The sequence below is a fragment of the Aspergillus sydowii genome (genome assembly GCF_001890705.1).
Source record: "Aspergillus sydowii CBS 593.65 unplaced genomic scaffold ASPSYscaffold_6, whole genome shotgun sequence".
NCBI classification, from domain to species: domain Eukaryota; kingdom Fungi; phylum Ascomycota; class Eurotiomycetes; order Eurotiales; family Aspergillaceae; genus Aspergillus; species Aspergillus sydowii.
In genome coordinates this window covers 1,249,624-1,267,865 of record NW_024467864.1, presented here as the reverse complement: position 1 = coordinate 1,267,865, position 18,242 = coordinate 1,249,624, and the positions used below count along the sequence as shown (strand labels likewise).

General features: G+C 51.8%; 8 protein-coding genes across 8 annotated transcripts; 5 read left to right on the top strand and 3 right to left on the bottom strand.

Annotated features, from left to right (window-relative positions):
* Positions 1-210: 210 nt before the first annotated feature.
* ASPSYDRAFT_152961 (uncharacterized protein) lies at positions 211-1,700 on the bottom strand (the record flags this gene model as incomplete). The annotated part of the gene is made up of 2 exons (XM_040842244.1): positions 211-1,309; positions 1,363-1,700. The coding sequence occupies 2 exons, from the start codon at positions 1,698-1,700 to the stop codon at positions 211-213; spliced, it is 1,437 nt and encodes a 478-aa protein (XP_040702069.1).
* Positions 1,701-3,021: 1,321 nt separating this feature from the next.
* On the top strand, positions 3,022-4,117 carry ASPSYDRAFT_58761 (pheromone receptor; the record flags this gene model as incomplete). The annotated part of the gene is made up of 2 exons (XM_040849587.1): positions 3,022-3,568; positions 3,621-4,117. The coding sequence occupies 2 exons, from the start codon at positions 3,022-3,024 to the stop codon at positions 4,115-4,117; spliced, it is 1,044 nt and encodes a 347-aa protein (XP_040702068.1).
* A 1,391-nt stretch (positions 4,118-5,508) lies between these two features.
* ASPSYDRAFT_90441 (single-stranded DNA-binding protein) lies at positions 5,509-6,111 on the bottom strand (the record flags this gene model as incomplete). Its single annotated transcript, XM_040852336.1, has 3 exons — positions 5,509-5,570; positions 5,670-5,758; positions 5,825-6,111. 3 exons carry the CDS (start codon positions 6,109-6,111, stop codon positions 5,509-5,511), a joined length of 438 nt encoding a protein of 145 aa, XP_040702067.1.
* A 2,160-nt stretch (positions 6,112-8,271) lies between these two features.
* ASPSYDRAFT_58760 (uncharacterized protein) lies at positions 8,272-11,893 on the top strand (the record flags this gene model as incomplete). The annotated part of the gene is made up of 5 exons (XM_040849586.1): positions 8,272-8,527; positions 8,642-8,726; positions 8,779-8,827; positions 8,882-9,269; positions 9,318-11,893. The coding sequence occupies 5 exons, from the start codon at positions 8,272-8,274 to the stop codon at positions 11,891-11,893; spliced, it is 3,354 nt and encodes a 1,117-aa protein (XP_040702066.1).
* Positions 11,894-12,272: 379 nt separating this feature from the next.
* On the top strand, positions 12,273-13,274 carry ASPSYDRAFT_1043903 (uncharacterized protein). The gene has a single exon (XM_040839796.1). The coding sequence runs from the start codon at positions 12,652-12,654 to the stop codon at positions 13,159-13,161; it is 510 nt and encodes a 169-aa protein (XP_040702065.1). The 5' UTR covers positions 12,273-12,651; the 3' UTR covers positions 13,162-13,274.
* A 1-nt stretch (position 13,275) lies between these two features.
* Positions 13,276-14,331, top strand: ASPSYDRAFT_1043712 (ERF4 family protein). Its single transcript, XM_040839795.1, has one exon. The coding sequence runs from the start codon at positions 13,389-13,391 to the stop codon at positions 14,061-14,063; it is 675 nt and encodes a 224-aa protein (XP_040702064.1). The 5' UTR covers positions 13,276-13,388; the 3' UTR covers positions 14,064-14,331.
* Positions 14,332-16,205, top strand: ASPSYDRAFT_1043659 (AP-2 complex subunit mu). The gene is made up of 3 exons (XM_040839794.1): positions 14,332-14,935; positions 15,026-16,028; positions 16,086-16,205. Exons 1-3 carry the CDS (start codon positions 14,599-14,601, stop codon positions 16,090-16,092), a joined length of 1,347 nt encoding a protein of 448 aa, XP_040702063.1. The 5' UTR covers positions 14,332-14,598; the 3' UTR covers positions 16,093-16,205.
* Positions 16,206-17,057: 852 nt separating this feature from the next.
* ASPSYDRAFT_152540 (uncharacterized protein) lies at positions 17,058-17,882 on the bottom strand (the record flags this gene model as incomplete). The annotated part of the gene is made up of 1 exon (XM_040842206.1): positions 17,058-17,882. One exon carries the CDS (start codon positions 17,880-17,882, stop codon positions 17,058-17,060), a length of 825 nt encoding a protein of 274 aa, XP_040702062.1.
* Between the last annotated feature and the right edge of the window lie 360 nt (positions 17,883-18,242).

Here is an 18,242-nt window from a genome sequence, read left to right as displayed (position 1 = left end):
CAATGATAGATGAATGATATCGGTATACCATGACTTGATTGATAGCTACATTGGGACCTAATCCCAGACATCTCGTAGTACATACACATATTCAAAATGACTATATACAATGAAACGTTCGAAACAAACAAGCAAACCCAAAAAAGGCTTGACGCTCATCAAGCCCGGCATATAAACACGCTCAATAATAAACACATTCCAAACCGAAAATCACTCTTCTACGATAGTTGCTCGTTTCGCCCGTCTCTGCTGCGAGGCTACTGATCTGCGTGCCTGCGGCGCTTTACCCTTGCTCATACTGCCACTGCCACTGCCACCTCCAGCATTACCAGAGGACTTCTTTGTGGGGGCTTTACCCAGAACCATATCCTTACAGACGAGAGCGCCACGCTTGGCGAAAAAAAGCGGTAAACTCGCCAACGAAACGCCAATATGAACCGGGAATAGAACGGCCGCGGAGACCCATTCTAGGAGTAGAGCAAAGATACCCTTAGGCTGTTGCGCAGAGGAGCGCTGTGCGGCAGCCGCAAGGGAAAGGGCGTCGCGAGCTTTCGCCTCGAGGAGCTGTAGCCGGGACTCTGTTTGATAGGATGAGACCGCGGTGCGTTTCTCGTAGCGGCGCACGGCGCGGTTGAGGGCGTCAATGTCTGTTTGGAAGCCCTTGCGGTATTCGGCGGTAGCTTGGGAAACGAGGGAGAGGGTGTATTCTTGTTCCTGCGGCGTGAGTTCGCGGGGCGCGTCAGTGTTGCTGTTGTCATTGTTATTGGTGTTGTTGTTTGATGCGAGACGTGAGGCTGCTGTTTCGGCGACGTGGGCTTCTAGTTCTTCAAGGCGTTTAGAGAGGTCGAGGATCTTGCTTGCATCTATTTCGTCTCTGTCGCCGTCATCGTCGGACGACGCGATGACACGTTGCAAGTAGAGAGTTCGGGTTTGGACCATCCTTAAAAGGTGTTTAAAAGGTCGGATCTCAGCGGCCAGGAGAAAGATGGTTAGATTGTAGTTTGACACGAGGCCCTCGGAGGGACGGGAAAGTTTGGCGCGGATGGTATGAAGCATCCATGTTCCTATTAGAGGGAAGACGAAGCAAGATGCGAGCGCGGCGAGTTCGTGGATATGAAGCTCCCTAATAGCTGCGGTGCTGACACTGGGTGTTCGCTGTTCTCTTCCGTGGCCTTCACCGGCATCTGATTCATCTTCCTGAGGTTCCTGTGTAGGGTCTGACACGGGCGGGTCTAGGCCCGCTGGGGTTTCAAGGTCATAAAGGCTCTCATGGTGACGGACTTTCGTTCGCGCAGAGTGATACCACTCCCTATTTTGGATTAGATACAGAGTTGGGATTAGTTAAGGTTTGTAACTACTTACCACGGTAGCCTGACAGACCAGTTCAGAAAAACAGCCGCCAAAATCAACAGTGTAACGTCGGTGACCACTGCACTCCCATTCTGAAAGAAGATGCCGGCGATGGCGGGAAGGAGGGCGAGGCCCAGCGGCGCGGACTGCCAGTGCGACTCTTCATCGGGAGAATCGTCATCGTGGTATCTGGCAGCGCGGGGAAAGAAGAGATCGTCAGTCGATGAGCGGATGGTATTTCGGGCATCTGATACAGAATCTGATAAAGTCGAGTTGCGACGCTGGGGCTGGGGACCGGGCGCCTCGGCGATGGTGGCTGCGCGGGTCAGGCCACGATGGCGGAGGCTCATGGGGCTTGGGGAGGTCGACATGGGCGAAGGTTAGGAGGCGAACAAAGAAACAGAGGCACCCATGGTTTTAATCGCGGGATAGAGGGGGAAGGGGGGGGGAGAGGGACGAGACCATGAAGTAATCTGGAACTTGATGGCCGAGGGCGAGGACCAGATCAGGGCAGCTCAGCTCCACAGTTCGTGGGGAGACAGTGAGAGGGCGCGGACTAACCGGTTTGAGTCAATGACGATCTGCAGACTGCAGTGCTTCTTGGCTGTCACTCTCGTCCATGAAGCAGCGCACTTGGCTGCCAGCTTCATTGTTTGACTCGATTCGGTTGCTGGAACAACTGGGAAGGTTTCCAGATTCCAACTGTCCCAGTCCTTGCAGCTCGCATGCAAACCGTCTGCAACGCGCCGTATCGGTCACCGGCTTCACACACCGTCTCCTACTCGACACTGGAGTATCGGGCCGCAATAGACACAATGGACCTGGACGAACATGATCAGAAAGCAAGGCGTCTCCCGCTAAACTGCCGTGGGAAGCGGACCCGGGCCAGTGACACGGAATACCAGGCACAACGTGATGTCGCCTCGTGAAACCGTCCTGCAGGCATCGGGCTCTTGCTTGTGGAATGTAATCCGACCGCCGGATGTTCCAATCCCGTCTAGGGGGAGGGGTGCCAGGTGAGCAGAAATCCAGTAAAGAAAACCGGCAGCCCGGGCGAGTCGAAAGTTCAAGTGTGGTGACACTGTCCCAAACCTTTCAATTGAGCATCTGGATCTATTGACACCCGAATTAGGAAATATCCGGGTCTACTCGATCGCCGTCACTACCACGCAACACTGCGGCTTCTTTATTCATCAAAGGGCTCTCTTCAGCCGTCAATGATGCGCAAGAGCTACAGGGTCTGATCGACTGAGACAAACCCACTGTCTGCAGCCCCAGGTCGCTTCCCACTGGCCCCTCTGACTGCAGCGCGCGTATAACACTGTCCACCTCCCCCATTACCCTTATTTCTGTACTTGAGAGTGCTTGGTAATAGGTGGTTGACCCAACTTATTGAAGAAACACCGTTATTCTCGACAATTTTGTTTCGGAGTCATTTGCTATTCTATTCGACTACTCCTGGCTATGTCTCTCATCTCCTCCTAACAGGATGTTGGTGGCTCATCGTCTCTCTTTCTTAACCTGCCTCCATCTTCCTCCTGAAGCTGGATCCTATCTAGGAGGCAAACGTCAAGCCAAAACTTGGATTGCACATCATTCTCTGGCTCCATATTTCCAAGTCTATACCCGCTCTCCAACATGAGCTCAACAGGCTCAACAGGCTCAACAGCCATGTCTCGCTCGACCGAGTCCGTGGTTATGCAGACCCTTTCTGCCCTCTCTATTCTGGCCAGTGTACTACCCCTGGCTTTGCACTGGAAGAACAGGAACTTCCCAGCTGCCACCCTAGTAGGATGGTATATTCTCCTCAACCTTTTCAACATCATCAATGCGTTTATCTGGCCCACGGATGATGTCGACAACTGGTGGGATGGTGTAGGCCTGTGTGATATTCAAGTGAAGCTCCTGGTGGCTTCATACGTTGCTGTTCCTGGGTGCCTGGTTTGTATCTTCCGGGGACTCGCCTGTGTGCTGGACACCAGCAGAGCGACTCTTGTCCCAAGCAAACGCCAGCGCTGGAGAAACCGTGTCGTGGAGTCCATGTTCTGTGTTGTCATTCCTATGATTGCTGCGCTCCTGCACATGGTATATCAAGGAAACCGATATTTTATCTTTGCGATATCTGGCTGTGTCAGTGGTCTCGACGAAAGCTGGGTTAGTCTCGCACTGGGTTATATCTGGCCGTTTATCATTTGCCTTTTTGCAAGTTATTACTGTGGTGAGTCTAGCCTCGACTCTTAATATAAGGGTTATCTCCTAACTTTACCCAGGTCTTGTGCTATTCCGTCTCAGGCGGTACCGAAACCAGTTCAACGAAATCATCCGCGCAGCGAATTCCGGGTTGAACAAGTCGAGGTTTTTCAGACTCTTCTTCCTCTCATTCACCATGGTTTTAGCCATCACCCCGGTTCAGGTTTACGTGGTCTACGTGCAAGTAGAGGCATCATTACCGTGGCATGCTTTTTCGTTCTCCAACCTCCACGGCGACGGTCACCGGTGGAGTCAGATAACTAAGGTCCCGACCAACGGCAAGGTGTTCTACGATCGTTGGACTCCAATTGCGGCAGGATTCATGATCTTTATCTTCTTCGGATGTGGAAGGGATGCATCCCGGATTTACCGCGCGGTACTCCGACCCTTCGGACTGGATCGCTGCTTCCGCCCTATCCAGACTTCTTCGACCGGAAGCATTCCGCGGGATGGCTCAGGGTCTACCAGTAGTCGAGCCCAGCTGATTTCCGGGAACAAGAATCAAAAGGCTCGGTGAGCGCTTTCCATCTAATCCAAATACTATATGCTAACCAACCAAAAGACAAGACTTATACCACGCTTCAAAAATCTCCGACCACAGCTACAACGACCTCGAGAAGGGAGTTTCCCCCTCCGCCTCCGGATCTTCTGGGCAATCCTCTAAGAAGGGATGGCTAAAGACTCATCTCACCTGGTTCGGCCGTCCATTCTCTGCCCGTCGAGAGTCGGTGCGCTCTGCTCCGCACCTGCACATCCCCTCGAACACAATCTCCACAAATGCCTGGGCTGGAACTAATACTACTATGAGCCGCGACAGCATGGATATCGAGCTTATGCCGCCGCGGACCGACTTGATTCGGGTTAAACAAGTCATCAGGCAAGAGAGAGAAATGCAGGTATGAAGGAAGGGAAAGCATGTGGTGTCCTATCACTGCAGGTATCCAATATTCCAGCGCGGGAGAAGAAATGGCCCAACTAAGTTACCTAGGTTAGGTCCTCTTTCTATATTGCCTACTTCGCCCATTTCTTTTAATTTCCGTTTTCCTTCTCATTTCATCTTCCTCGTCTTTTACTTCTTTCTGTGCAACCGCCATTATACCCAGCTACGCGATGTACTTCGGTTTCTTCTAGTCGTAATACCGGTTTTCCATTCCCGTCATGGACATCTACATACGTGTAATTTAATGCAAATTTTTCTTCCATTTTACCTTTCCCCCGTAAGGGCTCAACTTAATCTAATCTATTTCCAAACCTACACCGTACCAATTCCACGCCGCATCTCTCAGATAACAAAACACCCTACCCTACATACAAACTGGGCCTTGCCCCAGACTGGAAAATGAACACCCTAACGTTTGTTGTTGGAACCACGACCCAATCCGGATCGGTAGGTCTCTGACCGGAGTGGCTCGTGAGCTATTTAATTACTTGCTAGCCGCTCGCCAACCCTACGAGAGCCTCAGACGTATGGATTCAGCCGCGTTAGTAGATGCTAGATACCGAAGAGGTTGGATCAGGTTCTTGAAGCTTAATCCAAGTAAACAACCTACCGGGAATCCTTGTCCTCTCTGGATGGATTGGGTCGGTTGGTGGTGCATGCCCATTCGGAGATTTTAATGTATTGGTTGGAGAGTTCGGACGCGAACATGAGAATGAGACCATGAAAACCCGGGTGTTCGTTGGGATGTAATAAATTGTGGATATGCGAGTGCCGAACACTGGTATAAAGTACAAGGGTTCTGGATGAACACCATAATAACATATGAAAACATGTCGAATATCACAGAATTCCCAAATCCGCCATGGCTCGAGCAGCGCTTGGAGCAGGAGGAGGGTATTAAACAAGCTAAACCGCGCAATGGACGCATCGACCGGAGTCGTATCTAGACAAGCTTGTATTGAGAGAGCTTACTCCGAAGGACCCGCGTCGGCCTTAGCACCTCCAGGGCGCGAAAGAAATTCGAAGTTGCCTAGGAAGACAAGATGGGTTAGCCCACACCCAAAAATTATACATCCACTGACTTCAAGTCGTCGTAGAAAGGGAGGGCTGGAAAGAAGAAATAGCTTACGTTGCGTGAGTCTGAGGGTATAGTGTTCCTTCCCATCGTCAGCGGTATACTTGCTGTGGGTTGCCGTTGCATCAACAGATACAAGGGAGCTACGCGCAGAAATTAGCAAACGCACAGCCAGAGTATAATACCATCGCGGCAATATAGCGACTTACCCCTTTGGCAGTTGCAAAAGGAACTCCTTTTGGGCATCCGACACGAAGGCCGCAACCCGAAACCAGCTTGCCTGGCTGTCCCGAGAGCCGCCCGTGCCCACTACATACCTCACATACTCCTGACCATTTTGCAGAGTGGTTACCTCGGGATTGGTACCGAGACGACCGGTGATGTTCATGCGTGCGAGAGAACGCGCTGGCGAAGTGGTGAATGTGCGCGCGGGGGTAGCTGCGCGCGGAACAGCGCGCAGAAAGGAGCGCAGAGATGACGAGGAGAAGGCGGACATGATGCACTTTGGTTAATAGAAAGACGCGCGGTTGTTATGGTTGGCAGATTTAGGAGCCTTGTTTGGAGCTGTCGGACGGCTCGAATCTTAGATGACGACGGGACCAGATTGCAGCAAAATTCACGTGACCCAACGGGCCGGAGCCAATCAGGCCATACATAAGGTCACAAGGCTCAGGAGTTCCATGATTTCCAATTCGGTTCTCGAACCTCCCTTTCGGTGCTTCTGAAACACAGAATCAGAGCCAGGGATCCCAGGACTGCTCTCGAACGCGCGCCATTCTCCAGCCTGCAGCGAATACGGAGTTTCGCCATGTCATGGTTTCAGCTGTCTACATCTTGCGGTATGCTGCATTGGACTCTCTGCGACTCGGGATGAATTCAGGGTCTCATCTCAAACGCGGCCTCGATACGCATGCACTTATCAGGTGAACCTGAAGGTTTACTGAGCTAGCGATTCGAAATGGCAGAAAAACTTGATCTGACCCGTCGTAATTGCCGGTTTAGGTACGAGTGTCGCACTTATCCTAGCGCGCGGGCCCCCTCGCAGAATTCATAATGGTATCCTCGTCGTGACTGCGTAATATTGTTTATCTAGCTCCAGAGCATATATGCTTTCTTCACCGCACTCTTCCGTGCATCGGACTATTGGCTCGCGAAATGACTTGCTGTCGCTTTGCCTCTCTTGTCGCACGACGGGCTCGCTGACAGCGCAGCGCACGCCATGTTGACACCTCATAATGAGAAGTCCGTGAAGGAGCGACTGTTGACCTTCGTGGCTTCACAGGAACCGTGGCCCTTAAAACTCTGGAAACCTCTAATGCAGGTCCAAGGAGTTGGATGATTTTGACTGGCTGGTGACCCAACGAATACCCCCGATAAAAACAAATTCCAACTTGGCAGTTGCTCTGGGCCAGTGAGAGCGCAATGGGCACCGTTCTCCATCGCTCGAGCCAAATCATCCCAAACCCGGACAAGCCATCAAAATGAGAATCAATGAGACGTGTCGCCTGCTGCAGCTGCTCACACGAAGCGCTCTGGCTAACGCGACCTAGTGCTGCTAGCGCGATCGCACTTTGATGATCGTTGGTCAATGCAAGTGGGTCAAGATCAGGATCGCCAGTTCATACCAAGCCGAGTGCAATCAGTGCAGTCACTGCAGTCAGTGCAGACTGCAGCGCCTGGTTGAGCCGGCAATATTATTGGGATTGTCCTATCGGCCGTATTTGCGATTCTTGGAATAACCTACTCCGTACGTAGTATTGAAAGTTGCCTAATGCGTGTCTTCATCTCAAGGCGCGGACTTGCGCGGCTTGGTGACCAGGGTTCGCCCGAGCAAACAACAGCCATGCCCCATGTTTGATTATGTCTTCTGAGGACACCAAAGTCTCCGGCGTTCACAGGATCCAGCGCATCGGGCTTCTGTCCATCAATGCCCTTGATTGGGTGTCATCAAGGAAGCAAGAGGACTCATCCTTTACACGCATGCATTACGAGAGTCGAGAGTATCCTATCGGTGTGATTCATACTTGAGACACCCTCAGGAAAGAAAGCACTATCCAATCGTCGCCACTGTGATGAGTAGCGTACGACGCTTTCCGTTTTTCAATTCGCTTCATTTTAACTTTTTTTTTTTTTTTTTTTTTTGCTTTTGCCCTCGACAAGCCCCGGGTGGATAAGCCCGCATCTTCCATGCGCCGAGTCTATTTCCCTAATCTGAATGCGATTCTCTCGCGCCAAAACCCGCGCCTCGACGGTGAGCTCTGATCTGGGCTAAACCGATTATTCCAAGAATTCAAATTCTGGAGATTGCCTCCGAGCTGGGTGTCAAATATGTATTTACTCCACGCCAAATCTCAATCCTCGGTTTCATCTTCTTTCCTCTCGTTTGCTCCCTTTTGTTCCTCCATGTCTACAAACGCATAGTGGGTACAACGCTGCGGATATCCTTCTCGAGTATCCAAGCAGGCCACGTTTTTGTACTTTTGGCTGTCGTCCTAACCACTAATCAACTGCTCTAATTTTTTGGTTTGGCTCATGTTTGGGCAGGGAAGTATGTGGAGTGGGATCTGAGGAGCATCTTGCAAACTCCAAGGCTGGCATTATAACTTCGCATCGGTTTCGTGACTAATTTTCAACCCCCTCCGTGCCGGCTCTCAGTATGAGGGTCTATTTCTTGATCCTACTGGTCGCCTGTCTAACCACCGCCGTGCTTGCCTTTGTGGCACAGGTTCCTCACATTGATCGTCCTGGATATGGCGTCCTGCGTGTTAGGGACACGGATGATGCAGGGGATTCTCACAATGCGACAAGCACGAATGCGACGAGCAATGCAACGGACAAAGGGAATTCGACCAGTAAAATAACAGCGACTCCAACACCAGTACCGACCTTGGACAGCTCAATGACAGATGGAGGTGAGTGAGCGCCTCGTGCTCTTCCTGGTGCTAGAAATCTCGTCGTCGCTGACAGATAGCTCATAGATAATGAAACCAACACTACTGCACCCGGGCAGCTACCTGTGAAACCAGCTGTCACACCTGCTCTTGGTGTCGGTGGCTTTATTCTGCTGGCTACTGGCACGATTTTAGCGTTGATTGGAGTCAAGAATCTATGGTAACACATTATGCCCTGCTTGCTCGAAGTCATTCTACTTATACTATTCTAGGGTGCAAGTTTTCCTATCTTCCGCGTTCCTCACCAGCCTCGGAGTAACGGTAAGACCCGCGCTATTTAAATGGAATAACGAATTTAATGATGTATTCTTTCAGGTACTCATCGTTTATGTCATGGACCCCCCAGTCCGTGATGCAATCCAAGGCGCATATCTGGTAGCGATATTCTTCACCGGTATCACATTCGGAGCACTTGCGATTGTTTTCAAGGAATTAGCCGAAGGACTCGGATGTCTACTAGGAGGCTTCTGCGTGAGCATGTGGTTGCTTTCCACGAAATCAGGTGGACTCATAACAGCAACCGATGCAAAAGCTGGATTCATTGGCGCAATTTCCGTCGGGTTTTATGCCGTTTCTTTCAGTCACTACACCCGTGACTATGGACTCATTGGTGCCACATCCATAGCTGGAGGTACTGCCATCGCTTTGGGAATTGACTGTTATAGCAAAGCTGGTTTGAAAGAGTTTTGGCTTTACCTTTGGGGTGAGTAGTCTCTCTAAGTTGGCAAGAGCCCTAATTAACCAGAGGCAGCGTTGAATGATGATATATTCCCTCTGGGGACGAACACCTACCCTGTCACTCGTTACATGAAAGTTGAACTCGCGGTTGTCGTGATCGTGGCTGTCATGGGCGTCATCTCGCAATTACGGTTATGGAAGGTTGTCCGCGAACGAAGATTGAAAGATGAGGAGAAGCGCCAAGAAGAGCAGAGGAAAAAAGACGAAGCCGAAACTGAAGCTGCCAGACGACTAGAGGAACATAATATGAAAGAGCGAATGGAATGGGAAGCCAAGTATGGGGACAACGTAGCCTCATCTGAAACTTCGACGGCTATCCCCGAGCTAGCAGCTGGCTCACAAACTGTTTGTACCGATGACGCAAACTTAAAGGAAAAGGACGATGGGGGTGAAAAGAAAAGTATCTCGGGCTCCGTGGTTTCTTACCGTTGCTCTGAGTGCAGAGCACAAGGGGATTGCGATGCTTCTACAGATGCCACCGGAGACATCGATACCAAGAACCAGGGTGATTCTGAGGGGACAGACAGACATGCAGGCCCTAGCCCGGATACTGAGGCGCCGGGTGGAGGTCTACCCAAGTGTTTGCGCAACATGGCGGCTGCAGATGACAGGAGCTCTGGCGTGACTGCGATTGTCGGTTCTGAAACGGTGTCCGTCTACTCGAAACGACTCTCGATGCTATCCAAAAAAACGTCCGTAAAAAGCAACACGAAGCGTGTCTCGGAATCTCAAGAAGCCCTGATAACTCGTGATGGCGACTCTATGTCTACGATAGGTGTTGCAGAGGATGTCAACGATGTAGACTCTGATTGCCATACCATTGCCGGGGACAGCCATTACCAAGCCATGTTGGATGAGGAGCAACCAGCAACTTCAACGGAGGAACCCACAGCCAGTAAAGAAAATAATAAGTATCAACCCGAAAATGGCGAAAGCGCACCAAATCCGGCAAAGGAAGAAGTACCACAGCTACTCGACAGCCCTAAGCCGGAGGAACCGCAGGATAAGGAAGTTGCTTCCAAGGTATGCACGTCAAATGTGGAAACTCACGAGACCGAGCAACCTCCAGTGAAAAAAAACGACCAAGACGATGAGGTTGAGAATGAAAAACAAACACAAGTCGAGGTTGAAACTCGACATGTGGAAGACTCCACGAAGCCGCCTGCGACGACAGAAAACGATACGCAAAAGACCGAACAGCAGTCAGATACTGTTAAGGATGAGGCACAACCGCAACAAAGCGAAACAGCCGCAAATCAATGTAATGAAAACGGTCAAGCAACGAACAAGCCTACAGAAACGGACCCAGCTAGCGAGTCCAAGACCAAGGGCAAGGCTCGGGAGGGACTACAACCGGATAAGGACTCGGCGACAGAACCAGGTGATGGGGCTTTCGCAGAAGGCGGCAATGAACATATGGAGTTAGAGGCCACTAAGAAGCCAGATGAGACCCCTTCAAGTGAATATTTCGAAAAGAAGAAAGAGGAACCGAAGCGACTAAACGCGGAGACCGTTGAGCAAATCCCAAAGCACACATCAAGAGTTATCCAAGCCTACCGCATGAATGAGTGGGCGAAGCACCTGACGGATGCTGATATCCCGGAACTGGAACCAATTGAGCCGTTTGAAGATCAACGACGAGACCCAGCTGAGAAAGAAGAGTCTGCAGCACCAGTTAAAGTGACGGAACTACTACAGACGCCACTGAATGCGCAGCCTCCTCCACCTGTGGAATCTCGCGCCGCACTCGGACAGGACACAAACGAAGGCAAGTACCCGTATGACTCTCGAACGGGTCCGCAGACAAAGAAGAGGATATCAAAATCACCTAGGCGCCTCTCCGGTTTGTCTGTTGGCTCATTGCAAGTCCTGGCCCAGGATTTGTCTCCCGCTGTGCAACCACAACTGGGTAACATTGCCACTCCCTCTCCGACAACGCTGCTCCCCAATGTTGCGCCTGCAGAACAGGGTTACGAGGAGAGTGAGAAAACAAGACCTCGATGGAAAGGACCGGCTCCTCTGATTGCGGTACGCGAGGACATGATGCGAAATCGATTGTCGTCAGTATCTCTCCCAACCGATCCCTACGCAAGACATAGCACCGCCCAGTCGCCCCCAGACTATTCAGCCCGGTATCCCTCGACTTTCCCAATAGCTGAAGAGGATAACGATGACATCCCCCTGTCTCAGCGCCGGACAATGCTCCACCAACATGGTAGCGCGATCTCACCCACAGACACGATGCCGACGCCAATGAGGTGGAGTAACAGTGGGGTGCCGTCGAGAGCAAACTCTCCAGCAGTTCTGGCAGCTTGGCGGGAGTCTGTCCGGGAAGATCTGAAGGAGAAGCGCAACCCGCTTAAGCTGGCCACCGGTGGCCAGTCAGTGTCACCCACGCCGATGGGGCCTGGTGATCGCAGCTCGACACCATTCAGTCCGCTCGGACAGCGCAATGTGTCATCGCCGAGCATTATTATTGGGGACAAGATCGCGGAAGGAATGCAACGAGGCGACATGAGCGAGCTGCATCGGGAGGCCATGCGGCGGATGCAAGCCAAGGCCAATAAGAGCGTCAACCGGCTCGTATGACAGACGATTGGCACGATATTTTACGTTCTTTAGCTGCGCCTTGTTTGTTTTGAGATGTTTTAGCGATGAGACATGGACTCGACCCCCTTATTTGCTTAATCGTATACCCGCACAGTCGATCTTCACGACCGAGGTATGGAACCACGGATCAGTACATAGTATGACTACGACTACATAGTAATAGTAATGTGACTTTCAGAGCCACTTCCAAGACAGACCGGCTCCAAAGATGTGATCAAACCCTTCAAGCCAGTCGCAATTTCGGGATACGGGCCATACGGCCCGCCAGCTGCCGATCTGGCCATCCCTTTGAACCGCAGTGAAGTCATCGGAGAAGCCTGTGCCCGGAGCTCTGGAGCGCTAAGACTAGTTCCCCGATTTAAGTAAAGTTGGATCCTTACTTGGGGCTAATATTTACTATTTATTGCTGGTGACTGAACCCGGTCACGGCCGGGAAAGGCTGGGCCTGGGGATGTTTCGCCTTGAAAGAGTATTATTACTTAAAGAGATCGAATATATTCATAAATCTCTGCGACCTGCTCCCTGCCCACTGCCCAACTGCCCAACCTGCTCCGTCTCTCTTTTTCTTTTCTCCCAGTGCGTAGGGCCGAGTTGATGCATCCATTCGACCCCTCTATTAACACTCACCCTCCACACCCCAGTCGTTCATTGCCCTCTTTCCTTCACGATCGTTGAATTTGGTACTCTCATGGAAATTCGCTCGCTTGGTGTTTGGCTGAATCTGTAAGATTGCGTGGATGTCGAGCTCAGATCATTTCTTGTCCATTGTCCGCGCGCCCCTTTTCGCCCGTCGCCCGCCAATCAGCGCCGCCCGCGACCCTCACTATTTGCTCCGAGTCTTCTCGCTCTTCGTCTTCATTCTTGCCAGTCCCGCCCACCCTCCGTCACCACGGCGTCCCCTCCCTCCCCTTCTCTGCTCTCTTCTGCCACCCGGCCGCCCTCGCCAGCGAAAACGGCCCAGTCCAGGCGATTCCGTGATCTCCCTATCATATCACCGCCCCAGATTAAGGAGCCTGCTCCATCGCATCCGCCCCCGCGCGCTGCTCTCCAGTCTCCCCAGGCTCAATCCAGTCGCACTCGCACGGCCGCACCCCCATTCGAACGTCTGGAGGTTGAAACAGAAGCACCTCCATCCCGAACTCAGTCCAGACGTCTGCAGAAACGCTGGGCCGCACCAAACATCTTGCGCCCTCCGGCCGTCCGGCTCGCCAACCCGGTCAATTACGTCCCACGCAATACACCGGTAGCAGCACCCAATCCGCTACAGGCATCGAGCGAGAGTCTTCCTCTCGAATCGCACCGAGACGCGTTCCCTCTCTTAACGATCCCCGAGCGGCGTCGTAGCCGACTGACCCCGTCGCCTAACAGCCTCGTGGTAGAACGCAGCCAGCAAGAGTCCGAGAGCGGTCGCTCTAGCATTGCGGTACCGCGAGGGCAGAGGCAAAGCGGCACATTCGACGACATCCCGCTGGGTATGGAGGCTACAGCCGATCGACCCACTCATACTTTGGGGACGGAGGTTCCACGACATGTCCAGTCTCAGCATTCTCTCCGGTCACAGTCGCAAATAGCGTCGGTTCCGTCGAATACTGGGGCGCCGAATGAGCCTGATGTCGCGGAGGAGTTGGCCTGGGGCCCGGCCCATCCTTGCTTCCCGCATATCAATCCCCATGTCCCGCCTGGATCAGACGAGTACATGACAACGCGCATCATCCGAATTCGGCGAGACTGGATGGTCAAGGGGGACCTTGCCCCGACGTATTCCAATCTGTATCCGGAGATTCTTGACCCGTTACTGTCTGAGCACGAGTTCCGGAAGATTATCGCGACGGTAAACGATGAGCTTATCAGCGCATTCAACCCTTACAGCTTCCGCAATTGGATTGACGGCGCGATCGGACTGATCACCGGCTGGATCTGGGAGGATCTGGGAGCGCCAGCGGTCAAGGGCCACCTGAGACGGTTGGAGGATTGGCTAGAGAAATGGAATCGGGAGGTCGGGGCAAAGGACGGAGTGCATATTTGGGGTCTGCGGCGGACAGGTTACATGTCGCTGGACATCCAAATCCCTGATCCCAAGGTCGGTATTGTGCCGAGTGAGGGTAACCCATCCCGCCCTGGCACACGGCCGGACAGCAGTGGTGTATGAGCATCAATGCCGCCCTTCCTACCTTTCGACCTCTTCCGCTTCGTCCTATATGCCATTACTTTAATCCCGATTTTGTGTATTAGCGACTCTCGAACTTCTGCTGCTAACCTTCCTGATTCTCGGCGTATGAGATCATGTCTTATCTTGATACCATTTTCGTTTTTATTCCAAGAGGCCCCGGGGAATGCCTACTAGAGATGTCCGGGGTCATCGGTATTGGCCCAATATCTATGCAAGCTACATGACTGGCTAGATTGCGTCAACCATGCACAAAAGAATAATATCATGTACAAGTTCTGTATCTATCTATACCAATTGTAATTTAATACGACATCTGCTATAATGACCGGTATTTAATAGATCTAGCGTCTGATATAAAACTGGTGGTGCTGGTTCCGTCCCGTAGAGCTTCCAGTGCTCCACGAAAGCTCCGCCGTCGCCGATCGCGGGAACTTCTCCCTAAACCGAACCCCCCGACGAGTCTACAATTTAACCTCCTAACCTCCCCATCTCCTTCTCGCACAACACCCACACAATGCTCTCCGGTATCTTAATCTTCAATCAAAAGGGCGAGAACCTCATCTTCCGCGCCTTTCGCAATGACTGCCGCCCGCGCCTCGCAGACATCTTCCGCATTCAGGTCATCTCCAACCCCCAAGTGCGGTCGCCGATATTAACCCTGGGCTCGACGACATTCAGCCATGTGAAGCACGAAAACATCTATATTGTCGCTGTGACGAAGAGCAATGCGAACGCTGCGCTGGTCTTTGAGTTCCTCTACCGGCTTGTACTACTGGGGAAGAGCTATTTTGGGAAATTTGACGAGGAGGCCGTGAAGAATAATTTTGTTCTGATTTATGAGTTGCTTGATGGTACGCCCCTGTCCCTTTTAATACTTCTCATTTGCAGTCGAGAACGTGCTCTCGTATGTATTTAACTATGCTAATGGATCTGGTCTACAGAAATCCTCGACTTTGGCTACCCCCAGAACACCGAAACCGACACCCTGAAAATGTACATCACAACGGAGGGCGTAAAGTCCGCAATCGCCAACAACCCCACCGACTCAGCACGGATAACACAACAAGCGACGGGTGCACTATCCTGGCGCCGCGCCGACGTCAAATACCGCAAGAACGAGGCCTTTGTCGACGTAATCGAAGACGTGAACCTACTCATGTCCGCAACAGGGACGGTTCTGCGCGCTGACGTAAACGGGCAGATAGTCATGCGGGCATATCTATCCGGAACACCAGAGTGCAAGTTTGGCCTGAACGATCGGCTCCTGCTTGATAATGACGCCGCGGGGCCGGGGTCTAGCTCAGCGGGCGGAGCAAATATGGGCTCGAAGATTGGAGGAGCTTCATCGAAGACAAAGGCTGCGGCGGGGAGCGTCACGTTAGAAGACTGCCAGTTCCATCAGTGTGTGAAACTGGGCCGGTTCGACGCAGACCGTATCATCTCGTTTGTGCCGCCGGACGGGGAATTCGAATTAATGCGGTACCGCGCAACAGAAAACGTCAATCTGCCGTTCAAGGTCCACCCGATTGTGCGCGAGATTGGCACCACGAAGGTCGAGTACAGCGTCGCCATCAAGGCGAACTACAGCTCGAAGCTCTTCGCGACGAATGTCGTCATCCGCATCCCCACGCCGCTCAACACTGCAAAGACAACCGAGCGGACCTCGCAGGGCCGCGCCAAATACGAGCCCGAACACAACAACATCGTGTGGAAGATTGCCCGGTTCTCAGGAGGCAGCGAATTTGTGCTTACAGCCGAAGCCACATTAACGAGCATGACGAATCAAAAGGCTTGGTCGCGGCCGCCGCTGAGTCTGAATTTCAGTTTACTCATGTTTACGTCCTCGGGGCTACTGGTGCGGTACTTGAAGGTGTTTGAGAAGAGTAATTACAGTTCTGTCAAGTGGGTGCGGTATATGACCCGGGCAGGAAGTTATGAGATTCGGTATGTCATTCTTTCTCTATTTAGGCATTCGCCGCAAGGTGCTAACTCTCATTACAGATTCTAGTCTAGACTACCAATCCATGGGTTGGTGGATAGGTGGTTGGTTGCATGAGGCGATATTGACATTCATTATCTGCTCGTTCCTTGCTTGCTGGTTGAGCTCGGTGTCCGGCGTTGATACTTGATACTTGTAGTGTACTTCCACAACATACATTGCAAGGTACTTATTCACAATAATTGCCCGTCGCATAGAAGAAATGAGCGTAGATGTTACCTGCTGTCACTGTATACTACTTATGTAGCCTTTCTGGGTTGTAAGTTTGTATTCCAGTATTGTTGGCATAGAATGCAATAGAAAGACGGCCTAATCCCGCTAGCGGGTCTTTATGGTCGAATGGTTCCGCATTTCGATAAGTATTACCTTGGTAATGATCGTTGAGCTATACTACAATATATATATATATATATAGTGTCTACCAATGAACATGAGGCAAACCCCCAAAATATATAAATATACAAAGCATGGATTAACAAACTAACTGGACTACTCTATAAAATCGTAGGTAGATAGCATCACATGCAAGATCGACAATAAATATAACAGCAGAAACAAAAATGATATACACCACTGCACAACTAGAAAACCAACAAGTCCAGATCCGGAAAAAGTATGATTGGTAGATGCAGGATAATGATATAGTGGTTTCACAGTCTTGGTTAAAGAAAAAAAATATGAATAATAACACAGTCACAATCCAGTGTGGGAAGAAGAGAAGATGTCAAACCCACAGGCAAGTAGGTAGATGATACAGTCTCAGAAGGAGGGGATTAAGAACGTAAAAGGTTGTTCAGGAGCAATTCGCGCGGGACAAAGATGAGCAGGTAGGAAAATACAAAGGAAATATATCTCCATCGAAGCACCATATAAAAATACAGTTATGATAAATGTGCAACCGGAAAGAGTATACATAAACAGAGAGGTATCATGAAACAGCAAAATTCTGAAAAAAAACTCCGGTAAAGAAAGATTTACATCCAATCCTTGTGGATGCGGCCGCGGACCATTCGCCGGCCTCGTCGTAGGCCGACATTGCCCTCTCCAACGAGAGCGTGCCATCGCTGGCCGACGCTGGCGTGGTCCTTGCCCATGCGTCGAGCGCAATCGTCCCAGTCTCGTTTGGAGAGTTGAAATTTCTCTAGAACAAGTTCTACCAGGCGCTGGTCGTCGTCTGTTGACCAGGGCTGGTTATCTGTGGGGGCCGCAGGCTCATCTGATTCCTCGATGGATGGGAGGGCCGCATCGGGATCGAACGGTGGCACGTCTAGGGATTCTTCTTGCTGGCGTGATTTTGCCGGTGATGGAGGGGATTGTGTGATGGGTGGTGAATGGAGTGAGTAAAAGTCTGTTTGAGAGAGGCCTAGAGGAAGCTCGTAGGGAAGGTGTCGGCGGCGTTTGGGTGTGGAGGGGTTGGACTGCGAATTAAAGTCGCAGACAGTATCTGTGTTGAGACCTTCTTCGTAGCTATCTCGTCGCCGCTTGTTAGGCCCTCGAGATGGCCTGGGTGACGGAAGTTTGGAGGATGAAGGCTTGGGGTGGCGCTTTTGTTTGCGCGACGAAGCGGGAGGAGGAGGTTGGAATGTAAGCGGGCTTTGGAGACGGGCTGGTTTCGCACGACGCGAAGACGGCGCTGGTGAGCCGTTCAAGAGTGACTGGAGTGCGCGACAGGTCCCTAGTAGGCCGTTGCCTGGGAGGCTGCTGTCGTCGTCGGATGGCGGCGGCGTTGAAAACATGCGAATGGGAGTGAAGCGCGATGCGCGACGAAGGTCGCAAGGAAGCGCTGATGGGAGCAACATTTTGCGCGAGGGGCGATTATGGCGATGGAAGAATCCTGTTGGGGATGAAAAGAGTGAAGGAGGAGGGGTGTTTGTTTGTGCGCTGCGCAAGCGGGTGGTATTTTTTGCGCCGGAAGGGCTCTCGAGGAGCAGGGAGCGAGCGGACGGTGTAAAAATACGTGTAAGTAGTGAACCGTGACCAGCGCTTCGAAATGGACTGTCTCCGAGGATGTCACGAAGCGTGGACGAGGGTTGGTGATGGAAGAGCGATGAAACGAGAGATGGTTGTTGGGAGGAAACGGGCAGAGACGCGGGAGCGATAAGTTAATGTGAAAAAGGAGAGTGGAGCCCCCGTTGGGCTTCTTGCCGCATGCAGCACAA